The sequence below is a fragment of the Patiria miniata genome, unplaced genomic scaffold (genome assembly GCF_015706575.1).
Source record: "Patiria miniata isolate m_02_andy unplaced genomic scaffold, ASM1570657v1 HiC_scaffold_25, whole genome shotgun sequence".
NCBI lineage: Eukaryota > Metazoa > Echinodermata > Asteroidea > Valvatida > Asterinidae > Patiria > Patiria miniata.
Genome location: NW_024037064.1, coordinates 4680181 through 4704577, shown reverse-complemented (window position 1 = coordinate 4704577; position 24397 = coordinate 4680181). Strand labels below are relative to the sequence as shown.

The following is a 24397-nucleotide window of genomic DNA, read 5'->3' as shown; positions in this document are numbered from 1 at the left end:
ACCAAACCTAACAAAATAAAGCAATATGTACATGCACATTTGACCACAAGCTGTGCTGAGGACCGTGGGTGAGCATACCCACGAAGAAATGCCAGTGAACTCCAACGTGTTCACAAATCTCATGCCCTTCTGCCCCGAACCTCACAAAATTCAACAGGGTCTCCCTGGGCCTTTGGTACCCAGTCAATCAAAGTCCAACACCAACTGGCCAGTGTTCGGTACCAACCCTGCCAAAATCAAGCAAAACCCACTGTTGGAGCTTGATGGGCTCAGGGTTGTTAGGGTTAATGATGATGTGCACATCAGGATGTCTCTTCTCAAAATGTCACACCCGTTTATTATTCTGAAATAAAATTATCATTCATAAACAAACAAATAGGGCCTACATTGTAAGTAGCTGACACTTTCCTGTTCTGGCATTTCCAATATTTTTCCACGTCTAAATATTTTCTCTATTTAAAGGGAATATACAACATTTGCAAACATCAAAAAACGAAATTATCAAATTACCACGAAAAACCTTGCTGGATTGTTGGGAAATGACATTCTAAAGCATCCTGTAAAATCGGGGCTCCTGGTGTACTGGCATTTTGTAGAAAACTTGTGTTTTTCCAACACTGGTCGGCCGACCAGCGTTGGAGAAAACTGGCTTTTTTTCAAAAGCTGCTCCTAATTTTTCATATTTTGTCATTACACATTTTGTTTGCGATTGACTACATACCTGTAAAGGATTACAAGCCTGCTAAACTGATTCTCTGGCCTTATACCATTCCCCAAAGACTATAAATTGCTCCGTTTCATCTTAAGTGGGGTCAGGGAACCAGACTACAAGAACATGATTGGTTTTCTTGGTTTTTCCAGCATCTACAAGCCCAAAAAGTGAAACAACTCAGTTTTATCAACATTTGCTATACATACTAATCCTCCAAATCCATTTATTTCTAAATATTGCAGCAAAGCAAATGTTGTACATTCCCAAGGTTTAACTTAATTTGGCCTTGAAAACTGAATGACACACGGTCAGTGTAGTAACTTTTCAACAAAAAAAACAGAGGGGATGGAAGATTGTGCACAAACTCTGGTTGACCTACAGTATCCGAGTGTTGACTGGTGAAGGGGGTCTCTACGGCCAAAGACAAATGTTGGGAAAACTGACCGATTGACCGATTCTCTGCCGTGGTGATACAATCGTTCTGCTCAGGCTGCAGTTCCAGATACCTCATTGCATTCAAACTTGTACAGTTTCCCCGATTTCAATGATTTAAATCAAAACAAGGTGATCCGTGGATCGCACACGTGTGCATTTTGTGCAATTTTTGACCTCAAATGACCCTAGATAAACTTTGACCTCCAATTTTGGAAGAGTTGTCATGAACCCCCCCCCCCCACGCAAGGATCACTCCATCCAAGTGACATTATAACCCATCAAATTCTGTAGACAAACAAACCTTTGAAACATATTTGAACAATGACCTCAAATGACCCCTACATGACCTTTGACCTCAGTAATCCGATGAAGAATTGTGTCTTCCCACCCAAGGGTTACTGCCTCTAAGTTTCATCAAAATCCAATTCCCCCCCCCTCCCAAAAAAAGATAAAAACGTCCGTACTGTCTTAAGGATTTCTTCGAGTACTCAAATAGTTCAATAAGTCTGCTTTTAACTTTAACTTACTACGGCATATTTGCTAGAATGTAACTGCAATCCTGCAAAATCCTCCAACCGCCTACAGGTTAAAAATAGCATACAGCCTCAATCCTGCAAAATCATCCGTTATTTCTTGAACTTGTGGTCCTTGGAGGGGTGACCACTGCCTCAATCCTGCACAATCCTCCAACAATCGTTGTCAATATGTTGAGGCAGAGCCAGTGACATCCTGGAGCAGTGCGGAGGATTTCAAGTATACATGTTGGCCTGAATTTATGCACGGCTGAGCAAAAACAACACAAAGTCCGGCCTAAGACCTTGACGCAGTGCATCATCCGAAATCAGCCACACTTTTGCCATATAGCCTCAATCCTGCAAAATCCATTTTGCAAAGAGGATTTTGAAGGATTTGGGGAGGTTAGGGTCAATGGCTGTGCTACTAGTGATGCGTGGGATCCAAATGGGATCCAAATACTGGTAGGTATAAATGTTTTGGAAGCTTAAAAAGTGCACTTTTGCTCTTAATAAAAAGTATGTAAATGTATTACGTACATGGTACATTCACATTTTTAGTGTAAACTTTCAATTGTGAGGTAACATAAAAGTGCCGGATGTAATCTATAGTCTAATACTATGAAACCTCCATTTTTTCTTTTGAGTGAAATACCTTGCATGTGCAGGTAACCAGTAACCGGTACATGGCAGGCATTGTATGTGGAACATGTGTCTTCGATGTTAATTATATACGTAATAGCATGCATGTTTGTGCATCTAGAGCCTTGGGGGGGGGGGGGGGGTTCGCTATATGTTTTCAGGAAACTCAGTGAAGACGACTTCCTCCCTCTGGGACTGCACTAATTGGAAACCATCGAGTGTGCTTGCATTGTCAATCATGTTGCCAAACTACAAAACACAAAATCGAACCAAAATTGTGGCACGCAGACTATTGTGCACAAATCGTTTTTTTTTACGTACCCAACCCAAAAAACACACATTTGGAAGTTACTTTTCAAATTATTCATAAAGGTCCGCAAGATAATACTACCGCATCGGTGCATCCGACAGCATGATACAAGTTTGTATAGTACAATGTACAAGTAAGCCTCTTTACGGTGTAAACTGCAGCTTTCGCGAGCGTATTACTCTTAAACATGTTAAACGTGAAACGTTTTGTTTTCCAATGTAGCCCTGTTTTCATTTTGAAAATTCCCCACAAAGGCATTCAAAACTTTCTTTTTCATTGTCTGAAAAGTTACTATGTACAGTAAATTTGTAATTTGTAAAGATGTTTGTAGCTACCCAAGAAGCCTCTGTACTGATGACGTCACACTTTGTTTACATGTGCACTTTCCTATGGAGCCAGTGGGGGCCCACGGTCCACTGAGCACCATAGGAAATCACACATGTAAACAAAGTGTGATGTCATCAGTACAGAGGCTTATTCAATAACCTGGAACCGTTTCCTGACATCAACAGTGGGGTACTCGGGTGCCTGGTTCCTATACATGTACAGCCCTATGCCTGTTTACCATACAAATGTTCCCGTGTTGAACCGAAACAGGAAGGCATGTAAACCATTCACACTTCCACCATGGGTACACTAGCCTGAGTATCACCCGTTATCCACGGAGCTATCTCCTGTCTAACATCTGATATGTCAAAGCATGCAGATTTATGCAAGCCGCAAGCCAGCCAATTGGAGTCGACTTTACTTGTGACGTCATTTCATCCCAAAATCAGGACTAACGCTGTGATTGGTCAATTCGAATGCTGGGTTTTGTAATACAACAACCGGGAGCTCATTCGGGTAACATGATAGCGAGCGCCGCGCGCCGTGATTGGTCAATTCGAATGCAGCGTTTTGTAATACAACAACAGCTGGAAGCACATTCCCGTATACATGATACCGAGCGCCGCGACATTTTTTTTTTTAAATCCATGTCTATGACTCGCAACAGGTGAATGACCGAAGACCCGGAGCAATAGACCTACAGAAAACGCCTGCTGATTGGTCAAAATCTAAGAAGTCAAGAGGCGGGTCTTACCTAATTAATCAGCAAATCTGTTCACGCATAATAGATTCGCCATGGTCTATTACATAGACTATGGGTACACAGGTTGTCTGTAGATTTGGGATTTTCTACCCTCGTAGAGCCTTTCAACCTTTTCTTGCTGATGTGAAAGGGTTCCTGAAATCTCGTCATTGGACCCAAGTCCAACACAAAGATTTTGGATATTGTGTAAATCCCATTTGTTTTATTTGTATTAACCTTCTACTGTTTGAACAGTCACAGACAGTCAAAAATTCCGTCCACTTCCCCTGCTCTGCCTTTTACACAGGCTAGTCACCAGCAGTCAGACCATATTTCAAGCAAGCGCTAGTCAAATTCAGTCAACATACCAAAAAACAGGCAAGTGAGAATTTTGTTTACATTTTCTCTGATTCATTAAGCCTAAAGTCCCATTTGTACTTGACTGCTTGGTTGACTGACTGACTGTCACTTGTGAATAAAGGCCAATTCTAGACGCGATTCTACTGCCGTGACAAACTCAATTAATTTGACATTTTATAATTCAGCATACAAGCAGCACGGTGTTTAGAAAAACTTGGCTCGGCGAATTGAGTTCACACCGGCAACATCCTTTGGCTCGACAGGGCTGCTGCGCTATCGTCGTTCCGAATGGCAGTGGCACGGCACTGTTCTAAACGCGAATCCATTGCCATGCTAAACACAATTCAATTCGAAGTTGGGCAAACATTTTAGGAATGCGCATGCTAACAATACCCTCTCTTGCATGACTCCGCATCAGGGGGAGTGAAATTGGCGCGAACATTTTGATTGCGCTGAAACTTCATTGAACTGCTTGAACTGCTTTAACAAGGCCCATTAACCCCGATACATTTATCTCCCTTCCCAAATCCTCCAAAATCCTCCTTGCAAAATTGAGGCTTTTGAAGGATTGAGGCTAAATGTATGGCAAAAAGGTGTGGCTGATTTTGGAGGATGCACTGCGTCAAGGTCTTGGGCAGGACCTTGTGTCGTTTATGCTCAACCATGCATAAATTTAGGCGTCTTGTACCGGGACTTAAAATCCTCTGTGCACACTGCTCCAGGATGCCACTGGCTCCGCCTCAACATATATCATAATACTGACAGTGATTGCTGGAGGAATTTGCAGGATTGAGGCAGTGGTCACCCTCCAAGACCACATTCAAGAAATAACGGAGGATTTTGCAGGATTGAGGTTGCATCCTAGCAAAAAAGCCTAGAGAGTTAGGGTTAGGGTTCGGCAACTTGCTGTGCTGTACACAAGCTTTTTCCACACTCTTTTCATTAAGTTCAGCGCAGCAGTAGTACGGCATCTAAAACGGGCCAAAGACTTGCCTGAGGCTTGTATTGGACCAAAAAGTTTAAAATAGGATTTCTCCCATAATGCCACTGAGTAGGTTATTAAGGTTTATACAACATACACATCTTGCCCATTGTGTACACAAATGGAGACCACAAGCACGTAAAGACTTCCGGTGAACAGCCATTCTGAATCCAAAGACCAGAATTCTGTGCGCTCTGGGACAGCTTTACTAGGCTTTAGCCCATTCACAGGCATTATAGGGGAATCCTGTATGACAGCACTGCCCGGCTCACAGGTGACAGTGAGGCAGCTGTTGAGTCAATGAGTGAGGTACATAGAGGAATACGGGCTCCGTGCGCCAACACAGGAGGGCACTTCTTTACCACTTTTGAGAGCCCGTGTACGGGACACACAGCGTGTACGTACTGTAGGCCTACTGTACTGGTTCCTGTGCGAAGTACTTCCTGAATGTGCCAAAGCTATTAGCCACAGCATCTTCGCATAAGCGTCAGGCATCGCTGGCACTCAAATTTAAATTGAGATGGTCTCCCAGATTAATTAACTCCCCCCCCCCCCCAATAACTATGGATCATTAAAAATACGCAGTGGATGGACCCGGAACCAGCATGACCAGTCTAGGTCTTCCCCAACTCTCCTTTTCTGGCCGTTGAAGCCGTACTTGTGCACGTAGCCCATAGACTAATTCGGCAAACAAAATAAGAAGCCATTTTTTAAGGTGGAACTACAATGTACGTCCGCGCCATGCTGCATGCATTCTTAAAGATGATGCATGGGCACTCCGCACTTTTCGCTAATTAATCCTAACCGTCGAAGGAGCCAGAAAAGCATGCGTGCCACCTGAGCGCGACTCGCGCGAGCCTTACAAAACGACTATCGCCAAATTACCAGTTGTCCATAGGCTGGCATTCCATGGGCCTACATGTACCAATATTGCCTTTTTAACTGTTGATCCTTTTGCTAGCCAGGTAACATTTTTCAAAAAAACCTACTCAGTTTCTTACATTATCCACACTTGTACGAGAAATTCAAAGGCCCCCCCCCCTCCCCCCCAGTCTGAGTATCACCCCTTATCCACGGAGCCATCTCCTGTCTAACGTCTGATATGTCAAAGCATGCAGATTTATGCAAGCCGCGCGCCAGCCAATCGGAGTCGACTTTACTAAATTGTGACGTCACTTCATCCCAAAATCAGGACTAACGCTGTGATTGGGTAACTCGAATGCAGCGTTTTGTAATACAACAACAGCCGGGAGTGCGTTTGTACCAAGCGCCGCGCGCCGTGACATTATTTTTTTTTTAATCCATGTCTATGACACGCAACAGGTGAATGAACAAAGACCCGATAGACCTATAGAAAGCGCCTGCTGATTGGTCAAAATCTAGGAAGTCAAGAGGCGGGGTCTTGCCTAATTAATCAGCAAATCTGTTCGCGCATAATACACATGTAGCCCACGGCATTCGCCATGGCCTATTACATAGACTACCCCCCCCCCCTTTCCCAGTGGAAAGCCAATGATGACAGACGGTTCAGTGGATACTTCTGTATCTCGTTAAACAAAATTATCGTAAATTACACAAATTTGTGTGACTTCTTACAGAGTTTGAAGCAGGGCCTAGGTACCTGACCATGTCAAGAAAATGTCACGAATTACTGGGGCTGACATGGTCATGACAGGACAGTCACACAAATGTAGGAAAATACAAAGAAATTAAAACTTCTCGGTCATAGCAACTTCAACAGGACTTACTTACTGCTCTGGAAGTAAAGTGCTACGTGTACATTAGAAGGCACATCGTGCCTTCTACATGTACGTGATTCTAGAACAAAATTGGTTTAACCAATTGAGCTACCAAAGGCAAAGCGCTCTGGTTGGAAGGCCGGGGTTAGAACTACCGTAGCTCCAATGCCTCTGGCCGCACACTATCACAAGCTCTGTAGTACAGCCAGTGGCAAATGCCCCGTGGATGCCTGAAACTGATCATGTTGATTGTAGCGATTTTGCTACCGACTTTGAACGAGATTGTCTTGTCATCCAGGACAGAGGTTTCCAAAGCTCCCACAAACGTCGTCTCAAAAACGTTACTCCATGGGATTTCAAAATGTCGGTTTTGCACGTCGTTTGTGTGGGTGTGCTTGGGCAAGGTTATGCATTGCACAGATCATGACCGGGTGTTTGCAGGCGCATGGCACAGCCAGCCATACAAACACAAGGTCATGAACTGGCGCGCCCGCTTACACATGTAAATGCATGCATACAGAAACAACGTGCAAACCAGGCCACCATTATGAGATCCCATGGAGGAACGTTTTTGAGACGATGTTTGATGAGCTGAAGACTAATCGTCATTTCTTGGCCAGATGGATGAAGATTTGTATTTTGTAGATAAAGGAACGCGTTTTGGATGAGGTTGCTCTACGAGCAGGTACTGTAACTAAATCTCTGTCCTGCACCCGATTTCATAAAACTCATCGTAACGTACGATGCATAGCAGCACTGCGACGTATCGTATCTCCATGATGTGTCGCAGTCGCAGCATTCAACACAACGCAAGTTTCGTGAAATGGATTAAACGAAGTGTCGCGAGTTGCGACGTGCTACACGTCGTAACTCGAGTTGCGACGCGTCACAGCGCTTCGTGAAATCGGGTGCTGGATGAGAAGATAATCTCACTGTAAGTCGGTTGCAAATTCACTAAATCAGTTTCAGCCATCCAGCTGCCAGGGGATGTTTGCCGCTCTGGCCGTACTACAGATCTGGTGATAGTGTACAGCCAGATGCATTGGCGCCAAGTTGTAAAATGTGATCCCAATGGCATGAATGGTGTTTTTGCAGTGTCGTAAAGACAGCAATTGAATATCGCACTACATCATGTATAAGTGCTGTATAAACGACAGCCACCATGCCATGGAAAGATTCACAAATGTTGCACTGCCTCCTCTGGAGTGTTTCGCTAAACATGTTGTCGTGCTAAACTACAAATTTTATTAATAGGGCCTGTAGTGTAAAGGCATGCATCATCATTATCATGATGTACACTACAGTGTATATCGTCAGACCCCCTAAAATGACGAGGATATGTTTTGACGCACTTGCATTCAATTTGCGTTGGACAACGCACGCGGGTTGCAAGCGTTATCTCCGGCAATTATCGTGCACAAAATCCAGCATTGACCCTCAACCAGCACACACACACTCAATCCAAAAAGTGGCTTTTTACCTTGGTTTTTGTGATGACGTGCGTGGCTAGCTTGACGACTGCGAAGTTCCCCTTCCCTATAGTCCTTTCGATCTCGTAGTAGCCCACCCGGACCGGCGTTTTGGACCTGCCTGGGGCTGACAGGGTTGCAGCTTGGACGGGCGTTCGCCCTCCGCTCGACGCCATGTTGGGTTTTTTGACATCTGACGAATTGATGTGATTATGCTGCATATTATGCGCACGCTGTTGCCGTCTTGCTTTGGCCATTCAAAATAAAGATTATGTTTCCAAAAAAAGAAACAATATTCATCTGGGATTTTCAACAGTGGAGAATATTTGGAATGAAATGAAGAGATAGTGTACTTTAGGACACCGTTTCCGTATGCCTCAACCATCCATTATCTGCGCAGATGTTAACGCTTGCAACGCGCGCGCGTTGTCACCAGGTGCAGTGCGTAGAAAAAGGACTGCGTATGGGTCTGATGACATTATTAGGGAACGAAGACACTTGCGTTTTGGACTTTAATTATGTGTCACGTTGGAATATTAGTTTGCTGAGGGGAACATAACTTGTTTCCTAGACTACACTACTAGCGAAATGACTTAGTCGGAGAGAGACGCCACAACATTGTTCCAAAAGTTAAATTATTAAGTAGTGAATATTTTGTGTTATCCCTGTTCCATTTTCGAAGTTACTCTTTTCTTTTCTATTGTTTTCTCTCATTAATTTGAGTCCATTTTAATGAGACATATTACGAAAAAAATCAGCCTGTCGCTGAAACGTTATGTAATCATGATTTCAGATGTGGGAGCGGTTTGACGGGACGGTCATCCAATTAAAATATCTATTCATTTGCACACCAGTTTTCATCGGTTGCTATGTGTTACCATTCAGCACTCCAGATTCAAGAACCATTGAAGAAAATAGGTAGGTCTGCAAGATCGGCAAGAGATGAGCTAAATGTAAAACATTCCCAGATGTTATCGCCCACCAATTGTGGTCCGACCGTACAGGAGGGTTTTCTGTTTGAGATGGCATAAAAAAAAAAAAATCTCGGTTAAAAACGAAGTTCCAACTTAATAATAATAATAATAATAACAGGTTCTAATAAAGCGCTTTTAACTAAGATCAAAGCGCTTTACATTATTATTACCCCTAATCATTGAGCCAATTTAACATTCCAAATACCATCTCAGCTCCCTGTATATACAGCTCGATGCTGCCTGTTAGGCGCAAGGAAGCTAATTCAATCACAATAACCATCTCTGCCCTCATAGGCACCCATTTACTCCTGGGTGGAGAGAAGCAATGAGTGACAAGTGCCTTGCTCAAGGGCACACGCACCATGACCCCGCCAGGACTCGAACCCACGACCTGCAGCTTTACCCACAGACCACGAATCAGTGCCCTTAACCACAAGGCCACAGCACTCCACTCCACTCCACTTAGAAAAAGTAGCCCACTGTTTTGTTAAGCATTGCACATTGTCGTATGAAAAGTTGGTATTTAACATTTACGCAAAACCCCCTACACCGGGGGTTGGTGTAGAAAATATCAGACGATTTATTGCTCCCCATTACGCTCAATGGACCGGTCCAGAAAGCACCGTCCCATGATATCCTGACCAATCACAGCCGTGATTTATGTCCGACGTGCGTGCACAAAAGTCGGACATGCGTGCACGCGCGTATGGTGCGCGCGGCAGGAAAATGCAGTGTGGCATTGGAGAGGATCTGGAGCCCGTGCTAATTTGCGCACGTGCACAGTGGGCGGGGCTTACTGGATCGGTCCATTAACTTCGCCAGCGACCGCAAGTTCCATTTTAAAGAACAAGTTAAGACAGTATGGAGGTACCAACTTTTACGACAACGTGCTGGTAATGTAAATTGCAAATTTAATTCGTAAGGATAAAAAAGAAGAAGCAAATAGCAACTTTAAAGAGTGTAAAATAATATGTAGTATGGCCTACCAAGACACTTAGAAAGGAAGACGAGGTGCCACGAAATCATGTTGCACATTTAACAACTGGCCTTGGCGTCCGCAGGGGGTGTCAATGGGGGTGGGTTGGGCAAATCCCCCCCCCCCAGCCCATCCGCGAAAAAATGATAAATATATTTCGACATAGGGGCCTAATGGTCGAAAAGACTCGGAATTCTGGTGTTTGTTTTAATGAAACCCTTCTTGCAATTGGATTGGCCCCCTGCCGAGCTGGAAAGAAAGCATATTTCAAGATTTGGCGTAATGATGTATGGCTGGAAAGTCATGTCTCGGCGAAGTGAGAGTCGCTTTAATTGGCAAAATGTCGCCACTGCCTCCATCCGCAGGAAGGATTGCGCCATCTATATGAAGCTTATAATGTTAACTCTTTATTGACCTATAAACACATGTGGTGATAAATTCTCCACGTGGTTCCACCTCGTAATGTTTTTGGGCTTGATCCACGATGGTTAATAGTCTTATTTTTTAACTTCTAAGCTTAAATTTATCTCACTAAGCCTACCGTATCATAAAGCTTTTTCTGTGCCTCAGGATAAAATAAAGTCAATCAAAATATTGCGTGATTAAAACGTAAGCCTTTCAACAAACTCGATATTTTTTTGTATTAATACATTTTCAATTTCTGCGGCCTATTTTTTATTCCGACTTAAAAACATTGTTCCTCTTTTTTTTTTTTTTCTTTTTTTTTTTGACGTCTGCAAACCTCGGAAAAGTTTAGTTTTGGGCACAAACAGATCTGCTTTGCAAGCAGACTGGCTCCCGGTCCGTATCGATCCTGATTGTGGGGCTGGAGTCAGTCCACCCTAAGAGAACGGAATTATTGTCTTGCAATAACATCCCAAAATTATAAAAGTAATAGGCCCTAATTCCTAGTTAGTAGGCTTATAATTAAAGCTGGACATCCGCTGGGTTTTTTTTTCGGTTGCTGTCACTACATGCATGCACATGCTGCTTATATAGCACAACTTGACCGCTGTTAAAACGCCCACTCGAAATAGCGCCCTCCTATTTTGCCTAGGGGCTAGGGCGTCAATAACCGTCCTCAAAAAGGTTTTTTTTTTGGGGGGGGGGGGTGGGGGGCGGGGGCATAACTTGGTCAGAACTAGTTATGCAAGCACGACGGGCTAGGTGCCAATGGCGTGTTTTTTAAATAATTTTTTGAGGGGGGCCGGGGGATTTTGTCGGAGTTCTAGACGTCATAGGCGTAGCGCGGTCATTTTGATTGGGGGTACAATTTTTTGAAACTGCACTTGCACATCCGTGATAAAAGTTAATCACTTGGCCTGCATAGGTGTCTCCAGAGTGGCTTCGGGCCTCCATAAAATCAAAGGGGGGGGTCCATCCGTCGGTGGGGGCGCTGTTCAAAACCGACCATTATTCACACTAACGAACAATATGGGGGCTATTAAGGCCTATACGTGCGTCAAATGTACAAAAAAAGGCCGGGCACCAAAACGGCCGCTGGCCCAAAAAGGGCACTTGTTCAGAAAAAAAAGATACTTCTTAAATAAAAAAGGGCACTCCTACAAAAATACTGGTGGTAAGCGCCGGTGCAAAAAAATTGGCATTTACATGGAAAAGGGCAGTCTCAGTTAGACAATATTGCCCCCCCCCCCCCCCCCCCCCCCCCGCTGGCTATGCCTGTGTCTGTGGTGCGATGTGAGGCACCGTGCACTTTTTCCATTTTTGTTTTTTACCTTTAGCAAAAAAATCATCAATTCAACTGAGACATTATTTCAGTCGAGTTTGGAGTCATTGAATCAGCTATTCTGAGCCATAGAATAAAAGGTAGGCTAACATTTGTATTAGCGGACGAAAAAAAGGGGGGCAAATTAATGATATGATACCACGTACCTACCAACCCCCAGATCGGACAGTATCAAAAGAAGGATATGTCGTTTGGGGAAAAAAGATTCGCCCCGACCCCGCGCCGCCCATGACTGTAAAAATTCACCGTCTGTAAAATGATGTAGAACATGCATGCCAGGCTGCGGTTATATTTTAATTCTGGGGAATGTAGCGGATCCGGATACAACCATAGGGCAATTTTCTTGCTAAATGTACTTATCATGTAATTCCACTGTTTCCGGTAGTCCTTTTCACGTCACTGAAAACGGGTCAGACCACAGGCTGTTGTCGAGTCAGAATGGTCGGAACTGCGACAGCAAACAAAACTGTTTGTTGGACTGGCCGCCGGCCCGAACTTTCCCACAAAATTTATTCGCAAGAATGTGACCTGCACCGCATAGCGCCCTCTGTTGACATAGTTGCCGTTTGGACCGAGACTTTTATCAATTAAAGTTGAAAAAGTAATACAGCAACGTTTATTGGAAAATAAAATACGGGACACCATAATCTCAGATGTTTAATTTATTCTTCTGTTCACTAATATACTTGTGCATATTTTGTGTAGGCCTTGTACACACTACTGACAGATCCAATCGACATAAAACCTTTAAAATCAGTGACTACATCAGGGATGATAACTACATGTAGCACCTAAAACCAACAGAGCGCACGGGCAGTTTCAGATGGTACAAAGAGTAACAGGAACTGATATGGGGCAGAATAGGTGGTCACCCACCGCAAAATAAAAATGTGGGGGAGGGCCGGGGGAGGGGCTGGGGGGGGGGGGGAGGGGGGGGGGGGGGGGGGGGGAGGGGCCGGGGGGGGGGGGGGGGGGGGGGGGGGGGGAGGGGCCGGGGGGGGGGGGGGCGTTTTCAAAGTGGATGATGTAGGACATTACTACACCTCATACATATTCATGATCGAGAGCCATGTTTTCACTGGTACATTCACTATCATGTGTCGGCCACTAGTTTTGCTGTTGACCAAGCGCGCACACAGGTTAAAAACTTGGGGCTGTATCATAAGTCCGACGCCACATAGGTCCGACGCCTTATTATGAGGCGTCGACTTAGGCATAACAATTATTTATTCCGCCTCATAGGTCCGACGCCTCATAAGTCCGACAATGGAAAAACGAGGCGTTTAATTTGTCGGACTTACGAGGCGTCAGAGCTATGAGGCGTCGGCTCGGACGTATGAGGTGCGTCAGACTTATGAGGCGTCGGACTTATGGGCCTTTATTTGGCCAGGGGATGCGATTTTGTAGGACTTATGAGGACCCCAAAAACTCATGCATGGTAGAGTATCACTCGAAGTTGAAGTGATGTCAACCCCAATTTACTGCCTTCAAGATCTTCTTGCTTAACACAATTAAGTTCCCTCCAAATAAAGTTGACAACAAACGGTGTAAGGTTGAATCTTGAGCTAATATCGACTTTATTTATATACTATTACATGAATTACACAAATAGGAGTGCATCTGATTACTTCCCCCGCGCTTACTCGTGCAAGCGTGACAGCCTTTCGATTTACCTCTCACATGACTTCAGCGCTTGCTCGAGCCTGGCCCAAGTAACCGACTCGCCAAGCCGGTTTACTCGGGTAAGTATCCCATAAGGCCATGCAATAAACATGGCTGCCGGCAGTCGCCTCAGACCATGTCCGAAACGGGCGGAAAAAAAATGTTGCAACCTGGCGCCAGTTTTTTGTCATATATCATCTCAATGAAGGTCATTCATTGCAAAAATGACGATAACACGTGAATCTGGGACTGAGAAACATTTCCAATTTTGTTAGGAAATGACTCTCCATCGACTTTGTACACAAACCGCTGAAGTGGCGTCAGGTTGCAACATTTTTTCCAAAACGGGCTTCCAGAGCTACGGCTACGTCTATTGTCAGCACGTCCCCGCGCATTTTCAATGGACGTGGACCTAGACCTAGCTCTAGACAGTTGATTCGGATGCAGCCTGTGTCATGTCAAAGTTCAACTTTCCAGCTCTTGCACGAAACTTTACCCGACATCGTTTATTATTTAGCTCCACTGCACAGGTCTGTCATCACGCGGGGAGCCAGGCGCGAGTAAGCTGGGGGAAGTAATCGAACGCATTCCAGGTGACACTATTCATTACGGCATATTTGCCTACAGACATACGATTTTGCCTCTAGGAGAGTGATTTTGCCTTAAGGAGATTGATTATGCCGACACAAAAGAATAATGATTGGGGTGTAAACACCCCCCCCCCCCACCCCCAGATCCCACTTCTAGCGACACCCTCGGACTGAAGTTACTGCCAGCTGCTGCTTGTAAAAATGACTTCTTCAGCCACAGAATTCACTGCATGACTACATGTCCTCAATACTCCATTTGTAGGCAATTTCCTTTGTTGCCTTCTTGTCCGCCTGGCGCACGAAGGCTTTCTTCTCAAAACCGTTGGATCTGTCCACACCATCCCAGCGGTAACCTGGCATGATGTTGAAGCGATTCGGCGGAGGTGGGGGGCCTTTGTACTTAGGTTTGGCTGCCAACAGAAAAAGAGGAAAACACAAAATGTACAATTCAAAAGACATTTGTGAGACAATCTGGCAAAATGAGACAGAACTGGGCAGAGGTCAAAATGAGGGTTTGCAGCAATAGGAAAGAAAATAAAATTCTCCTTACGATATTGTTCAATCCGATATTCCATTGACAAGTAATGGCTGCTTAAAGGGAATAAACAACATTTGCAAACATCGAAAAACAAAACTACCATTTTTTTACGAAATACCTTTCTAGGATGTTGGTAAATGACAGTCTAAAGCATCCTGTAAAATTATGGCACCATGTGTGAAGTCATTTTCAAGAAAAGTGGTATTTTGTTTAAATTTCCAACGGTGGTCGGCCAACCACCATTGGAAAAACCTAACTATTTTTCAACTTCTGCTCCAAATTTACCAATTTTGTTCAGTCCAAATTTTGTTTGCTATTGGTTACATGTTCATGAACGGGTGCAGGCCAGTTAGCCTGGTTCCATTATCTTACAATTTTCCGGCATCTATAAATGATCCATTTTATCTTTAGTGAAGTCAGGAACCAGACTACTTGAAATTTTTGTTTTTCTTCGTTTTTCCAGTATTTTCTAACACAAAACTTCAAACATGTCAGTGTAACAATATTTGATCTGTTATACTAACCCCTCAAAATAGTTCATTTCTGAAAAATACAGCAAAAGCCAATCATGTACATTCCCTTTAAAGTTTGCATTTATCAATGTCAAAAAAGTTTCGTGAAATCGGCTGCAGGTTTTTTCCCAGCAATCTTATAGCTGAAAGGGGGAGGGGGAGGGATGGCGGAGGGGTAGGTGGAGGATGGGGGTATACACCCTACCTTTAACCCCCATGGCTGCTTGTGTCTTGGTCTGTTTCTTCTTCAGGAAAGCCATCATGGGGTCTCCCTCTCGCTCTGCTCCCTTTAGCATGTCATCCAGGTCTTGGTCGTCACGGTAACGAGCAAGGGGCTTGTCCATCTCCTGCAGAGTATTTTTCACCAACTCCTTCTGCTGTGCGCTTTGCGTGACTCTGGGTACCAGATGGAGAGAAGGACCATTCTATAAATTTAGGATCCGAGGCGTAACATAACAGCGGTGCATTTCGGCTTAAAAAATGTCAGTCTCTCAATTTCAGAATAAATGAATTAGGATTCTAACGTAAATTGTTCGTTATATTCTAATGTTATATTTAGTCTGTGGACTCCCAACTTGTTGGAGAAGGTAGCCACACTATCCAGCTCTGTGTCCACATAAAATATGAGCCTCCATGACCAAGAACTGAATAATAATCTCATCTTTATTTGCATTCAAGGTCGTCACTTAACCCTTTCCTTACCATGGGCGACTTTTGTCGACAAGAAGTACCCCCCTGCTGGTTCCCATGGGTGACTTAAGTCGACCAGGAAACCACACACAAAACACCCTCAACACAGATATATTCACTACTTTTCTGAAAGGCGGCATGTTGATATGTTTGGCCACCCATACATCAACTATATACCAGCTGAAAGAGTGTTTTCGGATCTTTCTATTGGTGTGGTTTATTCATAGTGTTACCATTACAAAAAAATGAGAAAAGTGCTTCAGAAGTATCCACGCACAATTTGAGGTATGGAGTGCCATTTGGTCATGTGGTAAAATGGCTTGCAGTTTGATAATTGGGACCAGATGAACAAAAAGGTATAACTTTCTTATATTTGCACGTATGGACTTCATTTTTACATCACATAAAAGAGTTAGGTTCAAGGAACAAACTTTACACACAACACCTATGATTTTAATCACTCCTTGGCAGTGAAAATCTGGGTTGAAAAAAGTGAGTTTTTGACTCGTGCTCATTTTTTTCACGCTCTAGTGATTTCCGCATGACTGATGAGCAAACAATTTGGTCCTGGGGAGAGCCAAGTCAATAAACAATTTGGGCATGAGGGTTAAGCAAGGGCTCACAGATGTTTCAAGGCGTTCTTACAGCACCAGCTGATTTGCACAGTTGACAGTGTAGCATGGCCGCTTGAGGTCGCTGTTCACACTTTGTGCAATACACACCTGAGTGCATAGAGCGTGGCTACTGTTTTGTTGGCGGTTAACCATTCTATCGTCGAACGCCTTGACCAAGGCTAATTGTGGATGGGTCAGTGTGAGCCACACCGAAAAAAATTGTCTCTGGTATAAACCTGTACTGAAGGCCCCAACAAAGCAAAAGGGATATTAACAATTAATCCCAAAAAAGGCATTCTTACCCTTTTCCCCACTCAACAAATTTCTGGTCATCTTGTGCTTTCTTGGCGTCCTCTTCGCGCTTCTGCCGTTTCTCTGAATCCAGGTCCCTCAGTCTGCCAGACTTGTCTCGAAACACAGTTTCTTTATACAAAAAAAGCAAAAATGAACTAACATGTGGGTAAACAGTTATTTTAAACCTGAGATTCCCATCGTGTCAGATATTGAATTTCAGATAGTGTCAGAGGTGGGATTTCAAAAGGTGCCGAGGAGTGGGATTTTTATGAGTTGAAAATGGGGATTCCCACGGTGTGAGAAGTGGTATTTCAACGGTGTCAGAAGTGGGATCTCAACTGTGTACATGTATGTAATGGCATTTCAATGATGTAGGTAATGGCATTTCAAGTAATGGCATTTCAAGCATGTCAAGTAATGGGATTTCAATGGCATTTCCACTTCCACTGGAGAGAAAAGCTTCCACGCTGCTGCCCCAAAACTCTGGAACAATTTACCCTTTTTCATCCGCCACTCTAGCTCACTAGCAACATTAAAAAAATCCCTGAAAACCCATCTGTTTAATTGATCTGTTTAACTGATCTGTTTAATTGATATGTTATTACTTACTCATGTATTTTGAATGTGGTTTATTTCTTGTTCTGTTTTCTGGTGTGTTTTTTTGGATTTTTGTCAATGTTTGTGTAAAGCGCTGTGGTACTTTCTATGACAGTTAGAGCGCTATATAAATGTTCAGTATTATTATTATTATTATTAATGAGATTTCAATTGTGTCAGTAATGGTGTCAGAAGTGGGATGTCAACTGTCAAAAGTTGGATTCCCACAGTCAAAAATGGTATTTGCAAAATCAGAATTGGGATTTAAAGTATCAAATGTGGGATTTAAGTGGTGTCAGAAGTGGGATTTCAATGGCATTAAAACTGGGATTCCACTGGAGTCGGTACATGTGGTGTCAAAAATGTCCTACATGAGATAAAGAGAGCAACTGTGTGAGAAATAGGACTGAATTAAGTACAGGGTAAAATTATGAGTTTCAAATACAGAAATCCAGTGGTTTTTGAAGTGGGATTCTAATGGTGTGGTAGGTTGCATATTAATGGTGACAGAAGTGGGATCCAATGGCGTAAGAAGTAGCATTCAAGAGTATCATTAGTGGGTTTTCAACTCACTTGCATTCTTCCCTGACACATCGTCAGCCATCTTGGAATACATATCAGCATCACGGCGTCTGGATTCTTGGTTTTCTCGCCGCATGGACTTGGCATCTGAGAGACCAGCTGTTGTTCCTGTTTGATATTCGAAAGGTGAAAAATGGTAGAGGAGATAAAAAGAGAGGCTTAAAAAGGAGGACAATTGAAGAAAAAAAATGGAAACCAAAATAATAGGAACTAAAGCATCAAGCATTGTTTTGAAAGTGTAGTCTCATATTTAATGTGTTGGTGACAATCGTTGGTACATACATACGCATGTAGTTTGAGGCTTAAATTTTGATGACTCGGTGATTACATGTATTAAACTATAGCACACAATCTGTAAATATGAAAAAAATGGGTAATTTAAAAGTGGGAAATGCACGCCTGTAGCTGGCAATGGCACATATTCTAAATAATACAAATGTCAACAAGATTTGAGGGTGCACAGATGCTATTAGCTGGTATTGGCAGTTGAAAAAACTACATGTAGCTCTCGAGGCAAAGCCGAGGGAACTATGTAGTTTGTCAACTTGAAATATCGAATGTCCAACCAAAAACCATACTTGTTTTACTGTAATGGGATGCTTGATGCTGTACATAGTATTGTACTGGAACTTTATTGCTTCGCATTTCAAATGTGCTCATATTTTGTTTAAAGTTGCTCCATAAAAGTATTGGCTTAGAAAATTAGGTACTAAACAGAAATAGGCAGAGAACCATTAACTAGTAGTATGTTCATCGCATGATAATGTGGTAACTGGCTTCTGCTAAGCAAGTAAATTTTGTGCTATAAGCTTTCATGGAATTGAAGATGGCTTTCATAGCCTGAGGAGTATTTGGTACCTGACAATGTCTTCTCCGCACGCTTGCTGTTCCCACTCACGGCCTTTGAAGTTCTTGCTTGGGAGTCTTCCCTTTTTCTTGGAGAGTCAGCCTCTGGTCTCTCCCTACCCTTCCTGGGGGCAGCCTGCTGAGCAGGAGATAAGTCAAAGTCTGGGTTTTGTCTGTGTTTCTGCCGAGGAGGTGACGGATCGGAATCCGAATCAAGTCTTGATGGTCTGGCAGAAGATCTATCACCCCTTCTGTCCTGTCCTTTCCTGGGTGGTGACAGATCAGAGTCAGAATCATGCCTTGCTGGTCTGGCAGAGCGTCTATCACCCCTTCTGTCCTGTCCTTTTCTTGGAGGTGACAGATCGGAATCCGAATCATGTCTTGATGATCTGGCAGAAGGTCTATCACCCCTTCTGTCCTGTCCTTTCCTGGGTGGGGACAGATCAGAGTCAGAATCATGCCTTGCTGGTCTGGAAGATGGTCTATCACCCCTTGTGTCACCCCTTCTGTCATGTCCTTTCCTGGGTGGTGACAGATCAGAGTCAGAATCATGCCTTGCTGGTCTGGCAGAGCGTCTATCACCCCTTCTGTCCGGTCCTTTCCTGGGTGGTGACAGATCAGAGTCAGAATCATGCCTTGCTGGTCTGGAAGACGGTCTATCACCCCTTGTGTCACCCCTTCTGTCATGTCCTTTCCTCGGTGGTGACAGATCGGAATCAGAATCATGCCTTACTGGTCTTTCAGAGGGTCTTCCACCCTTTGTGTCACCCCTTCTGTCCTGTCCTTTCCTCGGTGGTGACAGGTCAGAGTCTGAATCATGCCTTACTGGTCTGGCAGAGGGTCTATCACCCCTGGTATCACCTCTTCTGGAGCCTGAGTTCCTCTCTGGGGACAAGTCCGAGTCAGAGGAATCATGACGAGGCCTTCTCCGTTGCCCAGTAGCAGGACTAGACTTTCCGTCGCGGGAGATAGAATGCTTGTCAGCACGTCTACTGCCTCGGGATTGGTCATCGTCTCCCATTGTCCTCCATTTGTTGCTTGTCCGATACTGCTCCAGAATGACCTCATCCTTGGGTCGCTCATCAATGATTTCAGCAACGAAAGGAGTTTCATCGTCCATGAGAGGGTTGTCAATGTCATCTTGTTTTTCAGAGGATGGGGCTAATGCTCTGATGTCCACATCATCATCAACAATGGTAAACGTGCTATAAAAAAGGGAGAAATAAACATGCAGTCATTATAGATGGGTTACATGTATGTACAACACATGTAAGAAACGGTTTCTTTTAGGTAACTAAAATCAGAAATACTTCCATAATCATTTTCTCTACTCCTGAGGAATCAACTTTCCTCACAATTTTTCATCCCTAGACAATTAAAGCCACCTACAAATGTACATTAAGTTCTCTAGATATAGGATTTTAAATTATGCAAGTTTTAGATCCGGTCACATAACCCCATGATAATGTCATCAGTTTTTACCTATAACATGTCCCTGTCTTAATAGATACCGAATTCCAACCCAATTGGACTTGAACTTCTAGATATAGGGTTTTTAAATATGCACCTTTAAGACGAGCTTGCATGAACATTGATGAAGACATCATGACGTCATGCCCATTTTTACCTATAACATGTCCCTGTCTACTGCAGGTACTACGTACATGTACATGTACATGTTCTCGAGCTCCTTTTTTCAAATTTTGCCTTAAGTCGGTTGTACCAGCAAGACTGATGCTAGTATGAATGGTGACTGCTCTATGTTCCAACACCCCTATGTTCCGACACCCCCTATGTTCCGACAAACCGCACATACGATTGCGTTACTGGTTAGGGTTAGGGTTAGGGTTAGGAGTAGGAATATGTGCAGTCGGAACATAGGGGTGTCGGAACATAGAGGTGTAACCGTATGAATGACCAAAGTTTGAGATCTAGCGCCCCAATTACTGGGTCTATACATGTACAGTACCAAGTTTCAAACCATCAGACTTGTCATGCTTGTAGTACGTACTCTAGATTAGAGATATCACCTATAAGATGACATACATGTACAAGTAACTTGTCTAGAACTAGCCCCATAAATGTGGCCTATTTACTGGACTACCTCCGTAATTACGGAGGTAGCCCAGTAAATATAAGCCACAATTATCATCAATGGGGCTAGTCTAGGACCAACTGTTCATACTGTCAGGTATCCTTAGTTTAAATTCAATCTGACTAAATGTTAGGTAATATTTTGCGGGTAGAAAAAAAAAGTTACAACTTGACAAGTTAAAAAATTAATAAAAAAATTGAAAGCACCACAAATTGGCGGAGAGTTCCCTAACATGGCGCACTGGAATAAATCTCGGAAAATTCCAAATTAACATTTAAGAATTTCTGTAAACTTAAATTCTGATAAACAATTATTATCTCTACTTACATACCCAGCCAGTATTTTACTGCATGAATTTGAGGTTTGTCAACAAAGACGTTGGGCAACACTACACGAGGAAAGTCGAGTAAGCTTTGAAGTGCCCCACGTTAGGGAACACGACTAGGCCTATACATCAACAAATTACGAAGTGGCTATCGTTACGGCAGCCGTTGTTTAGCGCCCTCTACGATACTTTTTTGATACGCACGCAGGTATACATTGTATAATTATTTGTTTCCCCAGGTTTTAGCAAGCAGTGCGACAGCTCAGTCGATAGAGGGTAGGATTTTGCACCGTCAGGTTGCGGGTTCGTGTCTCAGTTTTGCACTCGAATTTTTTCCTTTTCTAACCTGAGGCTTTGGAGGATTTTTTTTTAAAGGGAAATAAAGTCCGAATTTCATAACGTTCAAATTCACTTTTTTCCTATATTTTCTTCTCATGTTTTTATAAAAGTTGCAGTCTACCGTAACGATAGAAAATGGGAAATGCGTTACGGCTGCCGTAACAATCATGACAATAGCCACTGCGAACAAATTATCTAAATCTCAACTTTGAAAGGATTTGCAATTGATTCTAAAAATTGATTCAAAATTGAAAGCGCCTCGTTGCACATAAAATACTTTGAAATGCAGTCTTTTTTAATCGCCAAAATAGTGGGAGATTAAAATTACAAAATATCGCAAAAGGCATGGCGGCATCGCACAGGAAGATCGTATACATACATCACTGTGTCCATGGGAACGAGGTTGATTGCGTTACAGCCATTGATCTCCATATACACAGACTGGATAGGACATCGCGTACGAACGTGCGTCCGCGCGCGCGTTTTTTGAAAAGGGTAAAGAACACAAATTCGCATTTCGAATTGTGTACACTTTCGAACGGAGGATTAAAAAATGAAGTTGGGTTTTCTTCGGTTTCTTTGTCATTTTTGAAAGAATAAAAGAAACAGAGATCTAAATTGATCAAAATCGACGAGGAGTATAGTCAAGGTGTGCGCAGCATTAGATTGCTGGAGTCGGGAAGTCAGGAGCGTTGAAGAATAGGACAATTATTCGCAAGTTAGTTTTTTTTTTAACGAGGCCTATACAACACGGCATGGAGGAATATAAGCACGGGAATGACAAAGCAAATGATGATGAAGAATAGGACAATTATTCGCAAGTAAGTTTTTTTTTAACGAGGCCTATACAACACGGCATGGAGGAATATGAACGCGGGAATGAAAAAGCAAATTATAATATCGTTAATGTCGCTGTGAGTTTGAGGGGATGGAGGCCTGTGTGGTAGCTATAGCGAGATATTCTGTTCAAATTCCATGCGATCTAGGCCTGTCATGCTGGTCGGCATCATTTTTCTTTAAAAGACATAGGCCTAAACGTCCATGACTGACCCGGCAATGGCAATGAACAAAAGTTGACTTGTTTAAAATAGTTTATTGGAATAACTTTTATAACTTTTATATGCAAAATCTGATTGAATTATGTCTGCCTTAAACGCCTACCGAAATGTTTCTATTCTTTTTTCTTTATAAAGAGAAACCGAGGAGATGGTTTATGCTAAATTACTGCACAACCGGCAGATTGACCTTCATATCAAACAAAGAACTTCAGCAAAGCCATAGCAAAAACCACCAGGTGCAGGACGATATCCGAGACGGACGAAAATGAAGAACTTCACGGAGGGATGGAATCAACTGTATCATCCACTGAATGGAACATGCGATGTGATAGGCATCTGAGAGTTTGACTTAATCAATTTTTACGATGCGGAACTGTTAAGATTGATTGATTTTCTTTTTGGAAAGAAGCTGTGGAGTTCAACGCAAGTATTTTTGTGAGTTCCCAAGATGACTGACACATTATTGACAGTTTGTATGGTGAAGAAAGCAATCAGTACTTTTACAGTTTGAAATTATATTGTGTGCGCCTTTATATAAGATTATTAGCTATAGCCGTTAATACACCGTCCTATTCGCTCACAAAAACGATTCCCATTACACTTACAAGTAATTACATTTATTTTCAGAAGTATAGCTAAACATTTAATTATAAAACAAGACCGTGCGTAGCTTGAATTATTCTTTGACAAAAATAGAATTTTGGTTTGTGATTCATCTCCTTTCACACAATATCACAAGAGGTGAACGATGTCATTCCCTGATCAATCTAGGGACGGGAAGAAGTTTTTACTGATTACTTTGTAAAATTAAGTTTTTTTCTTACCTTTTAGATTCTAATTGGTTTATGTTCGGGTTTTTAATAAATATATCAATCATTTGAATGAATCTCCATACAATTTCTCGTGTGAGTGTTCAGTTAAAAAAATATGATGTCATTTCAGCATTATTATTTAGACAATAATCATTTCATTGATGGAGTAATTCAGTGTGCTCTAATGACCAATGTGCCAAAAATAAATTGGCAATTTACTTACAATCGTTTTTGGGAGGAGGAGGGATTTAACACACACACAAAAAGGAAAAGGAAATGGGGGATTCTTGAATTTCGAAAATGCATAATAAGAAAGTGTATATCAAGAAAGTGTGGAAAAGCTGTCTGGAGGGATTGAGGGTAACTCTTCATAGTTCAGTTAGTTGTTTTTTTTAAAGATTTGTTTTGGAGGAGCGCTTGAACTCCCTCCTGTAAGAAAAATTTCACTCTATAATCCATTACAAAGTGAAAGCACAATGCGCGTTTACCCGTCTGACAGTAAACGCGCCGCCATTGTTCGGCCGCGCATTCGTGCACAAACACGGCGCGATGTCCTATCCAGTCTGTGTATATGGAGATCAATGGTTACAGCTATCGGACATGCTGGAATAAGAATAACAACCTGCGAAAAACCAACAATTTGGGCGTATATTCATCCCCATAAAATTTGGAATAACGTTGTTGTATTACCGGGTCACTTTAATGGCAGTTTTTACTTTCTTTCGTCGCTTTTTCTTCTTCGAATCTTCCGGCTCAGCGGACAAATACCGCTTGAGATATTCTTTCTGGTCTATGGGCAGCGCCATCTTGAAAAGTGTAATAAGACAAGAATGAGGGCGCTGTTTATTTAACTGTAAAAATACGGTGATCCATGAATGACATACCCTTTTTTTCTTTTTTACAGATACCGAGAGTT

General features: G+C 42.8%; 2 protein-coding genes across 5 annotated transcripts in view; both read right to left on the bottom strand.

Annotated features, from left to right (window-relative positions):
- The window catches only part of LOC119732853 (serine/threonine-protein kinase SIK3-like), a gene marked incomplete at its 3' end in the record, with an annotated part of 61191 nt that extends 52726 nt beyond the window's left edge, over positions 1-8465 (bottom strand). Inside the window, exon 1 of the mRNA XM_038206456.1 lies at positions 8242-8465. Within this exon, the coding sequence (XP_038062384.1) occupies positions 8242-8451 (210 nt within the window). The remainder of the gene's footprint in view (positions 1-8241) is intronic.
- Positions 8466-13879: 5414 nt separating this feature from the next.
- Positions 13880-24326, bottom strand: LOC119733311 (BUD13 homolog). Of its 4 annotated transcripts, none has more exons than XM_038206905.1 (7): positions 24172-24326; positions 19366-20057; positions 18865-19272; positions 17998-18114; positions 16836-16956; positions 15435-15625; positions 14414-14589 (listed from the first exon to the last, which is right to left on the bottom strand). In XM_038206905.1, the coding sequence occupies exons 1-7, from the start codon at positions 24285-24287 to the stop codon at positions 14414-14416; spliced, it is 1821 nt and encodes a 606-aa protein (XP_038062833.1). In that variant the 5' UTR covers positions 24288-24326. The 4 variants fall into 4 exon arrangements, with proteins under 4 accessions (XP_038062832.1, XP_038062833.1, XP_038062834.1 ...); XM_038206906.1 differs by having other exon boundaries at positions 18865-19191; XM_038206907.1 differs by having other exon boundaries at positions 18865-19110.
- Between the last annotated feature and the right edge of the window lie 71 nt (positions 24327-24397).